This window comes from Leptodactylus fuscus, chromosome 2 (genome assembly GCF_031893055.1).
Source record: "Leptodactylus fuscus isolate aLepFus1 chromosome 2, aLepFus1.hap2, whole genome shotgun sequence".
Lineage (NCBI taxonomy): Eukaryota > Metazoa > Chordata > Amphibia > Anura > Leptodactylidae > Leptodactylus > Leptodactylus fuscus.
The window spans coordinates 147,582,938-147,598,117 of NC_134266.1; the positions used below are offsets into that span (position 1 = coordinate 147,582,938).

General features: G+C 40.4%; 1 protein-coding gene across 1 annotated transcript in view; it reads right to left on the reverse strand.

Annotated features, from left to right (window-relative positions):
* The window catches only part of RPH3AL (rabphilin 3A like (without C2 domains)), a 120,930-nt gene that overhangs the window by 42,796 nt on the left and 62,954 nt on the right, over window positions 1-15,180 (reverse strand). Inside the window, exon 6 of the mRNA XM_075264927.1 lies at window positions 6,266-6,440. Coding sequence (XP_075121028.1) covers window positions 6,266-6,440 — 175 coding nt within the window. The remainder of the gene's footprint in view (window positions 1-6,265; window positions 6,441-15,180) is intronic.

Below are 15,180 nucleotides of genomic sequence, written 5' to 3' on the forward strand. Positions count from 1 at the left end.
AGGGATTCCCTTGCATTTTGGTGGGTCAAACATTTTAACAGGTTTTGTAGACAACAGAGTGATAAAGAGTGGACATAATCTAGACAGAAACACAAGCAAGTCAAAATTAAATTACAGAAGATTCTAAGCTAAAAACAAAATCAATAACAACACTGAATTATTACTTCTTTGCAGCAACCTTATTTACATTTTAATTGTCAAATGGGCAGCTTTATCTTCACTAATGTAAAAATGATCTCCATAAATTTACATGGCCATTAACCTTTCCAGAACCTTTGCATTAACCAATAATATAAGCAATTACAAGAACCTTTAACATAGGTCTCAAACTGGTTGCAGCTTGCCCTTACTTGACCATTTCTTGTCCATCTTAAGTCCTCAATCAGTGATTTATAAATAATTTGATATATTCTCTAGACTTGTATTCTGATATCACTTTTCCCAGAATATTCACTGAATTTTGACACATGAAAACGAGTGAAAGCTTGAAGAGATCCAGAATTATTTATTGGATGTGTTTCCATATATATATGTATGTTTGTTTAAAAAAAAAAATTGAATATGAAAAGCTTGTAGAGGTTATATCCTTCTTCTCTATGTTTTATCTAAATATTTTTAATTTAGATTTTTAATACTTATATATCACACACTTCCTCTTTCTAGTTTTTACTACGATCAATGACCTAGCCTTCGTACACACCGTGCAGTTTCTTTTTATGGGTTTACACAGTAAAGCCTCAACTCCTTATAGAATATGACTGCACTGAGGACCAGGGACCATATTAATACATTATATACTACAGTATACCTGCTCTATTAATAAATTTCATTAGCGGCCATACCACCCTGAATATGTCCAATTTTGGAAGCTAAACAGGGTCAGGCTCAGACTGCACTTGAATGGGAGACCTTCTGGGAAGAGCAGGTGCTTTAGGGTACTGTGTGTTTAAGAATATGTATTGCACACAGGCAGGCATTACAATCATGGTTGGTTTAGCTACAACAATAAGTGCCTATTCTTCTTATTGTGCCTTATTCAAAGAAGGCAATATACATATATTATATACTAGTGCGCACATGCTACTATTAGACATGTGGTGAGGATTTGATATACAGCGCTTGTCCATGCCCACTACCATGCATGAAGACTCGATCACAGTAAATGTTCTTATTTTTCTCCAATTCAATCTCTGAATGAACTGCTCTGAAAGATGGCCTAGGCACTGCGGCAATGGCAATCACTGGGTTTTCTTGTTCTGGTTCCAAAGAATCTTGTGCCTTACTTGAAGAAGAGACAATCTTAGGCTGACTGCTGGTTGCTTGTGCTGCAGCATTTGGAGTTGGGTCTGTCAGCCTTGTGATGAACTCCTCATTCTGGATCCCATTACTTTCAACAGTCTCTAAAGTCTTTGGACACTTTGAATTTTGTTCAGTTCCAAAGGACTCTGTGTTTAGATTTGGCTCAGTCACAGCTCCAGGACTTGCCTTGGAAGGCAAGGTTTCCTTTAGTGGCTCCATCTCAGCAGGATGATGATGATGAAGCTTGGTTAAATCTGGTGTCGGAAGGGAAAGTGGTTTCTGATCTACAGCTAAAGTACTGGAGCATGTTGTTTGGACTATTAACACCTGATCAGAATCCTGTAGAGGTAATGTAGAGTCCGATATTAGAGGACCATTACCGCTAGTAGTGGTTGCAGCCAATTCTCCACTTTTGTTGTCCTCTATATGAAAGTTACCCCCAGGAGTTGATAACAAAATGTTATCAATTTCACAATCAAAATCAAGGTCAATTATTATCCCACAAGATAATTTTATTGATTGTTTTTACTTTTACTGTTAAAGTTTATAGATTTTTTATTGACTTGTCAATGGTGAACTTTGTAATTTTGTAAAAATGTTACAAAAAAACTAATAAAATTGAGAATTAAAAAAAAAAAAAAAAATCAAGATCAATGTCTGGGTCCTCACTCCAATCCACTGCATCAATCCCACACAATGAGAATGATGGTTTTGGAACCACCGTTTTAGGGGCTAACAATTTTAAAGGTGCTAACACTCTGCTGCTGCAAGGCTCAACTCACTTAAAGGACCTAACACTCTGCCGGTGCAAGGCTCAACTCACTTAAATGGCCTAACACTCTGCTGGTGCAAGGCTGAACTAACTTAAAGGACCTCAAACTCTGCTGGTAAAAGGCTCAAGTCACCTCAAGGGCCTCAATCTCTGCTGGTAGCTCAGCTTAAGGGACTCATAATTAATTTGGAAGAGCTCACGTTAAGGGCCAGAAAAGTGAATTTTTGAAGGTCTTACCCAACTCCGCACCTCCCATGAGGCGACCTGAAGCGACCGGTTCAGGCGGCGCTATGCCAGGACCTCAGGGAGGGTGGCATTTTTCCTCCTAAGCCAGTCCAGGACAAGCTGTCCTGGACTGGCTTATTGTCATCGAGCGGTGGATTGGGGAGGCCGCTGGAGCAGCGCTGCTCCAGCGGCCTCCCCTCACGCTCAGGCAGAGGGCAGGTCCTCTCCGTGCCTGCTCTCTGCCTGCTAACGCCACTCCGTCACGCCCCCTTCGCTCCACCCCGCCCCCATTCGCTCCACCCCCTCCTCCCGGGGGGCGGGGCGGCTTTGTCGTCCACCTCGGGTGGCGAGACAGGCAGGTTCACCCCTGGTCTTACCACATCACACTCACACATATACACAATGTCAGTTAAGGGTGGGGGCTATCTGTGGTTGTCATGGGCAATGTGATTTAAAGGGGTGTATGGTAATGTTTCTTTAGCTTAAAATGTGTGTTTATGTCAATACTAATGTAGAGAAAAGAAGGTTTCCAAGTATTTTTCCACTTTCCATACTGAGTTTGGAGTGTCTAGTGAATAGGCTGTTATAGTGGGGTAATACTGGGACTTGGGCATGTTAGATGCAACCAGGCAGGCTTCTCCTGCTGTCCCAGTATCATTCCAGAGGTGTTGGCATCATTTGCTGAGGTGTCATAGTGGATTTGGTGACTATCCTTAGTGAAATAGTGGTTTCCCCTGAAACAAGCATTTTTTCCCCATAGACTATAATGGAATTCTCTACTTGATACCAGTGCTGTCTGTTACTTTATATATGCGCTAAACTAGGTTGTAAATCTGCCAATGCAAAACACATTAACAAATATATTACATCTAGGAATGTATAAAAGTATGTATATATGTAAGTATAAATATGCTCTAGAATACATATTACCTTTGATTTAGTCTGTATTAAGTGAAAGTCATAGTGTACTTAACTTATAAATTCTGCTGAATAATGATTACATAATTAATTAATGGAGCTTTGGAAACTATTTGTACTAGATAAAACAACAATAGAAGCTTCAGAGAAGTTGACAGGTCATTCATTATGCAGAACATCCTGCTGAAAAAATCCTGGGCCAACAGCTTTTTCAGGCAAGCTTTAACATCTAGCTTCAAGGTACATGGAGGCAACCAGTAATGAATAGTAAGCACGTTTTTTGACCACTGCATCTTTATATAGAAACGTGAGTGCCATATTTAGTTTTTTCTACTTGCACCATTGTTAATCATTTTTTAAAAGCAATTTAAATTTGAAGTGTTTATGTTTATTTAAAAAACAAACAAAAAACAAAAAAAAACAGGGTTGAAATGCATCTTATTCTGAGGGATATACCCTCAAAATGGAGGAAACGGTTGTGCGCTCCTTTCGGTGGAATGAAATGCTGGTATGCTGATGTAGCAACAACGTGATTTATTTAAGGTAACGCGTTTCGGGGTCCTTTGGTACTCCACAGACACCCCGCCTTCATCAGATCTTTCAGTGTTCGGCATTCAGAATCAGCGAGCGTATACTCCGTGTGAAGGGGCCCTTAATGTTAGGGTTCATAAGTAATGCCCTGTTCCCGTCTGCTTTTGTATTACATCCAGGGAGAGTCCACATGATTCGTGTGGGCAGTGCGCAGTAAGCACATGGACCCCATTATAGTCTATGGGGTCTGTGTGCTTTTATAGCACAGCGCTTGCAATTGCGTTTGTATTCCATTCAGGGAGGTCTCCATGCGGACTCTCCCTGGATGGAATACAAAGGCAGATGTAAACGAACCCTAAACCATCAGAAGGACACTGAACAACAACGGTGCGCATGACAGGTTGCAGGAAAAATGCTACTGCTTTAAAATAAGAACATTGCTGTCCAACTGCAGTTTGCTAAAGATTAGACATGAGCGAACAGTAAAATGTTCGAGATTCGATATTCGTTTCGAGTAGCCCCTCAATGTTCGACTACTTGAATCGAATATTGAACCCTATTATAGTCTATGGGGGGAAAATGCTAGTTTCAGGGGTAGGCAACATTCGAGCAAATTACACTTACCAAGTCCACGAGTGAGCGTCGGGCTGGATCCTCCGAGAAGTCTTCTCCGTGCAGCGTCCCCGCGGCATCTTCCGGCTCTAAATTCACTCTGCCAGGCATCGGGCCTGGGCAGAGCCGACTGCGCATGCCCGCACTACAAGCGGACATGTGTAGTCGGCTCTGCCCAGGCCCGATACCTGGCAGAGTGAATTCAGAGCCGGAAGACGCCGCAGGGAAGCTGCACTGAGAAGACTTCTAAAGGTAGGAGAAGAACCAGTGTTGACTGGCCGACTGTATAGCATTCAGCCAATCAGTGCTGGTTCTGCATCAAACTTTTCCATTCGAATAGCGAGTGGTACTCAGTGGTAATCGAGTACGAGTATTTCGAATACCGTAGTATTCGATCGAATACCTACTCGATCGAATACTACGCGCTCATCTCTACTAAAGATCACCTGCACAAGACTATTGAAACAATGTTTTGTGAACGGAATAGAGCTTTTTTGTATAAATGAGAAGCGTTCTGTTTGGAGAAAGGAAAACACTGCATTACAGTGGTAGAGGTATCATGGTTTGAGACAGTTTTGCAGGATCTGGGCCAGGACAGCTTGCCATCATTGGTGGAACATGGAATCATCCTGCACAATGTCAGCATATCCGTCCATGAGCAGAATCTCAAAAGTGCATTGATCATGAAGCTCGACAACAACCCTAGGCACTCAAGTTAGTTTACCAAAGAATGGCAAAGAATTTTAAGTAAAAAATTTTGAAATGGCGAAGACGAAGTGCTAACTTTAATCCAACAGAAATGTTGTGGAAAGATATGAAGCAAGCATTTCATGGAAGTAAATCCACAAAAGAGTTGAAGATATTTTGTAGTGAGGAACAGGCTAAAATTCCTACAAGTCAATGTACAGGACTAATTAACAATTACCAGAAATATTTACATAGAGTTATTGCTGTAAAATGGGGTCACACCAGATACTGAAGTCAAACGTTCCCATACTTTTGCAACTTACAGGTATGTGACACTGGATCAAGTCTAATATATCTGATTCATTGGTTTGATTTGGTTCTTTTTATATACAGCCCTACAAGAGGCTGTTTTACTAAGTAACAAATCAATTCAATTCACTTAAAAAGCATTAGACTGTATAATGAATTGAAAAAAATTACTGGGCAGATTTTTGAGACTGGCGTTACTAAAGCCAGTTTGAGGGTCAGTTCACAATTCCTCTTCATTTTCTGCCGCCGGCTTTTTTGTGTGGCTAGCCACGACGAGATGCCGATCCCGCTCCTGATTAGGCCTGGATGAATGGGCCTAATCTGGAGGGAGTCTCTAGCCGCAGATGCTGAAGCTGATTCAGATAGGTCATGTTGCTTTTTTTTCTGCAAGCTGAAAACAAAACACTAGTAGAAAAAAAACTGCTATTGACTCCCACTGAAATGAATGAGAGGCGGATTTTTTTAGGCAGATTTTGAGGTGGATTCCGCCTCAAAATCAGCCTGCAAAAAAACTCTGTGTGAACTGACCCTTAATATCCCCCAAGTCAGTAGAGGGTGCATCTCATATATGACACGTCACACACCTCCTCACAATGAAGAGCACCCTCCACCAGGCTCCAGCTTGTAGCTAGTGTACACTTCTTGCATCATGTTTTACACCAGATTTCTGGTGTAAATGATGATAAATTTGGTGAGGCCAATAGACCAATGGCCTGCACGCGTCCCACTGCGCCCATACATAAGATTTTAAGAAGAATAATTAATTAATTTATTTAAATATGAAACATTTCTTCATAAAGCTATTGAAATTTCCCCACTGAGGGACTATTAAAGGATTATCTTATCTTATTGTTCCAACACACTAAGGGGTTTTTATGTTTACCATCAAGATCATATGAAGAAATCACTGACCTCTTCCTTTTGCCCAGGTATATGTTCGACTTGTTACAACTGTCTTCAAGTCTTGAGTCTGAGGCTCGGCTGGTGTGTGTCTCATGTGAAATTCAGTAGTTTTACTTGAGATTTTCAATGGTAAAATATATTTTGGAATACCTTTGTAAAACCAAGCTCCTGATCTTTTCCAGACCTGAAAAAGAAGAGAGGTATGATGTAGTGTTTAAAGGGAACCAATGGGTTGGGCAACACGGTGGATCAGTGGTTAGCACTGTAGTACTGGAGTCCTGGGTTCGAATACCGCCAGGAACAACATCTGCAAGGAGTTTGTATGTTCTCCCCATGTTTGTGTGATAGGAAAAAAATATGTACATTGTGATCCCTATATGGGGCTCACAATCTATATATATATATATATATATATATATATATATATATATATATATATATATATATACGGAAACTAATAATAGATTGTCTTGGTTCCAGTGTCTAGAGTTCCACGAGATTCCTGACAACTACCTCCCTGTTTCCATCCCATAATTCTAAAATGTTTTACACATTTTACAAAGCACATGAAAATAAGGATAATATAAACTTGTAAATAACTACTATACAGTATCTTACCACATAGTTTTGATGAGAGAAAATGTACGCAAGCAAAGCCATTTTACTTGTCACATCTATATCACATCAAATCTATATCTAGAAACATATAGAATACCAATGTAAATATTACTATTCATGTCCACTGCAATCTCCAAAACGTATGGAAATGTGACATTACAAGAGTAATTACAAGCACTGGCAGACTCTGTCTAAAATGCATAATTACGCTCTATGTACTTTAACAAACAACAGTCTGTCGGCTTTGAGAAACATAATAAGCGCAGTTTATGCCGGTCTTTCTGCACAGCTGGGAAAGATTAAATCAAATCTCTGATATTCCAAATTTCAGCCAAGAGAAGGAGAGAGATGGGAAACCATGAAGCGTTATACCCAAACCTTGAGTAAAAAGCTGTGGAGACTGAATACATGGACTTGGATGCACCTTAAAAGTGCTATGTATATTAAAAAAAAATGAAAATTGTCATTATATAGTACATTCAACACACAAAGTAGCAAATGTGTAAAATGTATAAATTGATTATTGTTTTTTTTTTTTTTTTTGTAAAGCATTGCTCTATAGTTGTAAATTATATTTTCATTCAATGTCTTTTGACGTTTATAATTCACACTTAAAGGGAGTGTCCCGTTACGGGAGAAGTGACCAGCGATCCATTCACTTCTATGGGGTTAAGGGCACATTAAAGTCCAAGCAGCCTCATAGAAGAAAATTAGAGACATTGTGAATGGAGCTCCAGCGCACTTGTCTGACTGGCGCTCCATTCAGAAGGAGGCTTTAGGGAATGGTAGGTCTTGTGGACCACTGGGTGACCCAGTGATTAGGCCCCCAGAGATCAGACATTTATCCCCTGACCTGTGTATAAGGAATAAGTGTCTCTAATGGGACAACCCCTTTAACAGTAATAACAACATTATCAATACCGATAATTAATGATATCTTTATTATAATTTAACTAAGCCCATCTCAACAGGAATTTAGAGAATAATAATAGAAAAAGACGATAAATATAGGTTTACATAAGCATTGGTTTTGACAATTTCCTATTAAAGCTCGTAAGTGGGCAAAACTACAAAAGAAATACAGTTGTATGCCTCTATGCGAATATAAGAAAACATATAGTTCACAACAGTGTGTAACTCTTCAGCATATTTCCATTTTTCTCTGGGAAACATCCAGTTTATAGAATACGTCTCTGACTTGCCCTTTCAGAAGCAGAAGTGATCTGATTACAAAGAGTCACACAGGGAATAATTATCGCTCAATAAGGTCATTCCAAGCACTCACCAGCCTGATAACAATTTTCCTTAGGCAAACCTGCACTCCAGTCTGTTGAGCCACTTAATCATAGCACCGCTCTCTAGTAACTACCAACCACTGTCAAGAGCCTTCTTATTTAGGTTAAAGAGAATAGTTGCGTGACCTCTATGAAACAATGTTAAACAATAAGTCCATATGTTACCACAGTTTGGAGTAACTAATGAAGTGCAAGATAAGCCTTAGGCATGTTCTGCACTTTTGTAACTGTGTTTCACATTAGTGAACTCAGAATGGCTTTCTAGGGTATATAAACATATTTCACATTACATATATTATTCTAAAAGCAAATGTGAAAAAGGGAACAACACAGAGCAAATCTAGATTGTGCACACTTGTAGTATACATCCATAAGAAAAATCTGGATGACAAGGGTTTTACTAGTATCCAAGCAGAAAAGTTGGTAAGCCTAACAGCTCTGTACTGTTACAGAGGGAAAACAATTACATTTTAGCTGTAGATCTGACTTTTGTATAAACTGAGTTGAACAGGAGCAGATTTACTTCTTCTACAAATATTGCGACATCTAATGCAATGTCTAATGCAAAGTTTTGAAATGCTCACATGACACTGCCATAAAATGCCCAAACCATACTATGAAGTATTTTCTGCATTCTAGTTTCATAGTTTTGAAAAATTAGCACCAAAAACTGCTCATATTATACACTATACAGCATTGCAAAAAAACAACATATTGGGATCTCTATAGATGTCTATCATTTATATAGAGGTGGAAGTTTGGAAGAGTACCTCTACTCCCTATTTTTGACATTTGTTAGAAATCCTCAATTTTATGATGGACAGGACGACTGTACGTTCAGGGAGTGGATGTGAGTGGTTCTCTGCATAGTGATGGACATTCTTTAATCTTCTGAAAAGTGTCCCTTAAAGAGCTTGTTCAGGCTTAAAATATATTTTCTAATTAGGCCAGGGGGGGATGAAAAAAAAAACGTAAAAACAAAACACCAAAACATATTCACCTGTCCACGATGCTCTGGTATCCTCCCAGCGCATTCCAGTTCTGTTGCTCAGCTTTCTTCTTGCGGTGGAATCTGGCCTTAGAAAGGGACACGGGACATCACAAGTAGCGATATTCTGTGTCCTTTGTTGAGGCTGTTGATTAGCCTTAGTCGTCACATGAGGCTGGGACTTCCTGAGAACAGCAACACACCAGCAGGGCCAAACTTCAGGGTAAGGCACCAGACCACCAGGAACAGGAGTATTTTTTTTTTATCTTTTATATTCACCTCCCGGTCTAATTAAAAATAAAATTTAAGCCCCGACAACTTTCACCACGTATTTCAGTGTCTTACCGATACAGACTGGAACTCATACCTTCGGTGCTGGCTTAGAGACCAAAGGTAACTCAGCTACAGATCTTGTCAGACAAATTTTTCACGTGCCAATTGACAATTTCACTTTCAAGTCCTGCCTCATTAAATGGCAGCTAGATCAACCTGACTTAACTACATCTGTGCTATTAAAGTCTTTAACCCACGTAGCACCTGCTCTTCCATTAGCTTGCTTCAACAATATGCATCTACAAATCTACCACTGTGACCCCTGCAACCTCTATTATGCCCCTTAGTGGCCCCTGCAACCTCTATTATGCCCAACAGCGGTCCCCTGCAACCTCTATTATGCCCCACAGTCTATTGTGCTACTGTGGGGCATAATAGAAATTGTAGGGGCTTCTGTGAGGCATAATAGAGGCGGCAGAGGCCACTGTGGAGCATAACAGAGCCAGCAGGGGCCGCTGTGGGGCATAATTCTGCATGCAAGGGGCATTTATAAAATCGTTCATTATGAATAGAAGAGGTGTCAGGTGCATGAGAAGTGAGAAGTCAAAGATGTCTGCGTTGCAAGTATTATTGAATCAAGTCACAGCTAGAAGAGGTGGTCATGGCGGTCTAAAGGGAAGACAGGGGAAAAGCGAGAAGACATCTCCTGTAAGTAACAAAATATTACTGCACTGTATTCACTGTAATGTTACCACTACTATCCCCCCCACCCCCGGTATTCATTGTCCGCCTCAGGCAGCAGAGAGGCTAGGTTCACCTCTGATGCTTTGGTTCTACAATCCAAGAACAACCACTAGCAATGGATGCCCCAGCACTCCAGTGTGATATATCACTGCTGCTATAGACCATTGGGGGAGACCCGTATGCCACACTATTTTCAGACCTCAGTTGTTTTAAGTAGGTGACAACTTCCATAATAATTGTGCTGTGTTTTAGCTTAACCCTTTCATAAGGTTTGATGCTGATTCTCTTTGACACACTGTCTTTTTGCTATGTTGATGTGCCAAATACTATATATTATGATATTATATATTAGCTAATGCTGTGCATTTTGGATCTAGCGATGTATTGTGATTTAAAGATTCCCATATTTTTCACACAGTTGTATGTTGACAGATATATTTATTTTAAACTTTAATAAAAAAAATTATAAAAATATATTGGGATAAAGTAAAGAAATTCATGTACAAATCCTTTCGAACCAAAAGTAGACCATATTAAAATGTGCAGATTTATCATAGTAACAGATGCTGAATGATAAATCTGACACATCTATAGACTGCAAAGGCACAAACTCCATCCAGCACTTGGCTAGTAAAAAGAAAAATGAGATTTTATTCAAATCATAAAAGTGATGACAGTAGCGCTGTAAAAGTCTACGTGTTTTGCGATGCAAGCATGCTTACGCTGGGTTCACACTAGCGTTCAGCACTCCATTCTCAGGTTTCCGTCTTCTGCATGCAGAAGACGGAAACCTGTTATGCCAAGTCCGGCCGTGAGTGGTGGTGAGCATTTTATGCTCTCCGCGGTGAAACCGTTTTTTTAAAACCGAACACAGAGTACTGCATGTCCGACTGTGTCCGGTTTAAAAAAAAAAACGGTTTTGCTGCGTACAGCATCAAACATTCACCGGCGCTCACGGCTGGACAACTTTCAAACCCATTCAAGTGAATGGGTTTGAAAAATGCCTGCAGGTTTCCGTCTCCTGTCCAGCCCTTAACCAGAAGTCTTTAATCAGCATCTGAAATGCTTAGGCTTTCAAACTAATATTACTGGTGGTAACTTTTATGGTTTGAAAAAATTCTCCATAATTTTCTACTTGCCGGGTGTTAAATGAAGTCTGTGTTTTTAGCTGTTTGTTGGATGGAACACCAAGGCCTGTAAACTATAGATAAGCGAACAGTGAAATATTCGAGAATCGATATTCGTTTCGAGTAGAGCCTCAATATTCGACTACTCGATCGAATATCGAATCCCATTATAGTCTATGGGAAAAAATACTTGTTTCAGGGGAAACCACTATTCGACTAAAGGAGAGTCAGAAAGTCCACGAATAGCAGGAGGAGAGTGTTTAGGAGGAGCGCTGTGCAGTTAAAGCGCACGGACCCATTATAGTCTATGGTGTTCATGCGCTTTAACTACACAGCGCTTGCAGTTGCGCTTTTAAAAAGTAAGCTCCCTCGTAACCACAAGTTGCTAGCTTTTCCGACTAGCAAAGATGAGCCTGCGGCAAATCAACGCTGGTTCTGCAGCAGGCTCGTCCTTGCTAGTCGGGAGAGCTGGCAGCTTGCTGTTACGAGGGTGCTGACTTTTTTGTCATAGGAATGCATTGACCAGCATTGATTGGCCAGTGTACAGCATTCGGCCAATCAACGCTGGTTCTGCCGGAGGCTCGTCTGTGAGGAGGCGGAGTCTAAGATCGGACCATAATGGAGACTGCTGTGGTCCGATCTTAGACTCCGTTTTCAGGTTTCTGTCTTCTGCATGGAGAAGACGGAAACCTGTCATGCCGAGTCCAGACGTGAGCGCCAGTGGCGAAACCGTTTTTTTAAACCGGACAGAGTACTGTATGTCCGACTCTGTGTCCGGTTTAAAAAAACGGTTTTGCCACGGGGCGCATAAAACACTCACCGGCGCACACCGCCAGAGACTTTTCAAGCCCTTTCAAATGAATGGGATTGAAACATGCCGGCAGGTTTTCGTCTCCTGCCCCTGGTTTTGTGCAGGAAACGGAAACCTGCAGAACGGGCACAGATGTGAACGAGCCCTTATTGTGTCTGATACAATAGTGCCAGGCGTAAAATCTACAAATAGGACAAGACACAATAATGCCCCAATAATAGAACCAACCAGCCAAGTGTCTTAATGGACATACATGTAATAAAACTAGAAACATTATTTTAATTCAATCAATTTCAACATTTGGCAATAAATTATTGTTTTTACTGCATAGTAAATGGAGGGGAAAATGACATAAAAACAATAATGGATTTTACATTTTGTTGCATTCATTCCTCTAAAAATTTTCTGAAAGTTGATCATCACTGTCCCACAAAATGGCACCATTAAAAAATTCAATTTGGAATACAAAGAACAAACTCAAATGACTAAACAATAATATATGTCCGTTTAAGTCTTTAGGATGCAAAAATGAAAACATTTCAAGAGAACCTTTCACCATCAACAACAATTCCACCACACAAATTCTGGCACAGCTTTCGGTAGTCCCCACTATTCCAGAGCAATCAATGCTGCTAGTTTTGGTGCGTAATATGCTATTCAGACTCTGTACTGTCAGGAGAGCAGTATCAGACAGGAGCAAGAAATTGGTGTGATTCTGAGCTCTGACACTGGCTGCCTCTGATTGCAGCTCTGAATCACCCCCTGCCTGACACTGCTCTTCTGACATTACAAAGCTTAAACAGCATAACATCAGGGATCAAAACTAGCTATGTTTGTTTCTCGGATATGGTGGAGGCTAGAGAAAAAATTACATCTGTGCTGGAATCAGTGGAGCACCACCTATTAACAGATGATAAGAACTTGAAATGGTGGAAGTGGAGAATGGTCCTCTTTCACAAAATGCTTGGTCACAGGACTGGTTGTTAAAGGAGTTAAGTCCAATACTTCACATTGATAAACTATTATTAGGATATGTCCTCAAAATGAGATAGGTGATAGCCCAAAACCAAAACCAGCACCCCACTGGATCACCTGATAATAATTGCAATGTGTTCAATTGTTGGGCAAGGAGACAGAAGCTCTGCTGTTGGAGATCAGTGCAAACAGAAAGTGACAGGATGGGAAAGTGTATTAAAGATTAAAATACAGTAGCTGTGTAAATCACCAAAGAATATGTTATATATGCCAGGGAGATAAGTGGAAGGCTAAAGAGATTTACCTCCTAATGCGGCAGAATTCGGTTTAACATTCCTTGCGCACATATCAAGTCTTTTAGACACATTTATGGGCATGACTATGCTGGACAGAATCATGGCTTATCGAAAAGTGGGCATTATCTGGGTTGCGACACTGTGCATGCATCAAAATATTGGTACACTTGTCTGGCAAAAACTAAGACAACTAATAGGAGGTGTAAAGTTTCACAGTCTAAGCCTCCTTGCACACAACCGTATGAATGGTCAATGTGCTATCTGGGTTTTTTCTGGATAGCACACAGACCCATTAATTGGTATGGGCTATGACTGTGAATTACATGGTCACATGTGCGGGTTGACAGTCTTGGGCTGCAAAATATGGAACAGCTTCTATTCTTGTCTGATTTTGTGGCGCTGCTTTTGCAGATCCTATTCTTTGAATGAAAGGAGCCACGGAAGCACGGCTGATGCATGGGCAGCACACGGATGAAGCCCCACATTGCGGAATCACAGTGGTTTTTGGATTTAACAGAAAGGAAACTTCTAAGTACTTCCATTATATTTTTCATTTCCTTTCAAGCCACTCCAGAATTTTGGTTAAAAAAAAAAACAACACAGCAAAATCTGCAACAAAAACCGCTGCATTTCCACAATGTGGGGTCTTAGACTTAGGGGCATTCACACTACCGTCAGTGTCCGATAGGTAGTGTCCGCTCCTAGTGTCTGCTCAAAATCTCGCACGGACATTAGGAACGGACACTAGCTGTGTCCGTGACACCTGTCATTTATTTAAATGGGCATCGGGTGCGTTCTTTTGCACTCCATGCCTGTCCTTCCCTGTCCGCATGTAAAGATGTTCGACTTCTCAAGCGGACAGAAGAACCCTACATGTCGGATTTTTCTGTCTGCTTGAGAAGTCGGACATCTTTACATGCGGACAGGGAAGGAAGGGCACGGAGTGCAAAAGAACGCACCCGATTTCCATTTAAATAAATGACAGGTGTCACGGACACAGCTAGTGTCCGCTCCTAATGTCCATGCCAGATTTTGAACGGACACTAGGAGCGGACACTACCTATCGGACACCGACAGTAGTGTGAACGCCCTCTTAGACAGTAATTGTAAAACTGCCACAGAGAGTACAGACTCTCCTTAGAAATGTTCCATTCCTAAAAAGACTTTTTAATGAAAAGAAAGCGGTTTGCTATGTGAAGTCCCTTTGCAACCAGAGGAATCAGTTTTTTCATTTGGTCTCAAAACATTAAAAATACAATATAATTTTGGTATCACCATGATCATACTGAACCACAGAATACAGATAACATGTCATTTTTAACGCATTGTTAACACGTTAAAAATTAAACCAGTAACAAACTGGCGCATATGCATGTTATTTTCCAATTCCACCTCATTCAGAATGTTTTTCCAGCTTCAAAGTACATTGCACAGGATATTTAATGATGCTATTACAATTTGTTCCATAAACAGTAAACCATCGTGTGAACTGAAAAAAAAAGAGAAACATTAGGTCTCTTGGAATGGGTAAAGGATAAAACAGAAATGCAAAAACGAAACTTGGCTTAGACATTAAAGTGTTAAAGTAGTCCAATTCAGTGGATGTTATTCTATCTTGGGGAATCAGTTTCTCTCTCCCAGGGGTGAAGAATTCAGTATTTAAATTGTGGTATAAATCCAGGAAATTTTGGGTAAAAGATTTTTTGAGAGGGAGTAATTGAGCAAATTGGAAAGATATAGAGATCCAATTAAATTGGATCTTTGGAGAATTACACAACTGCATCGCTTTCTGAATAC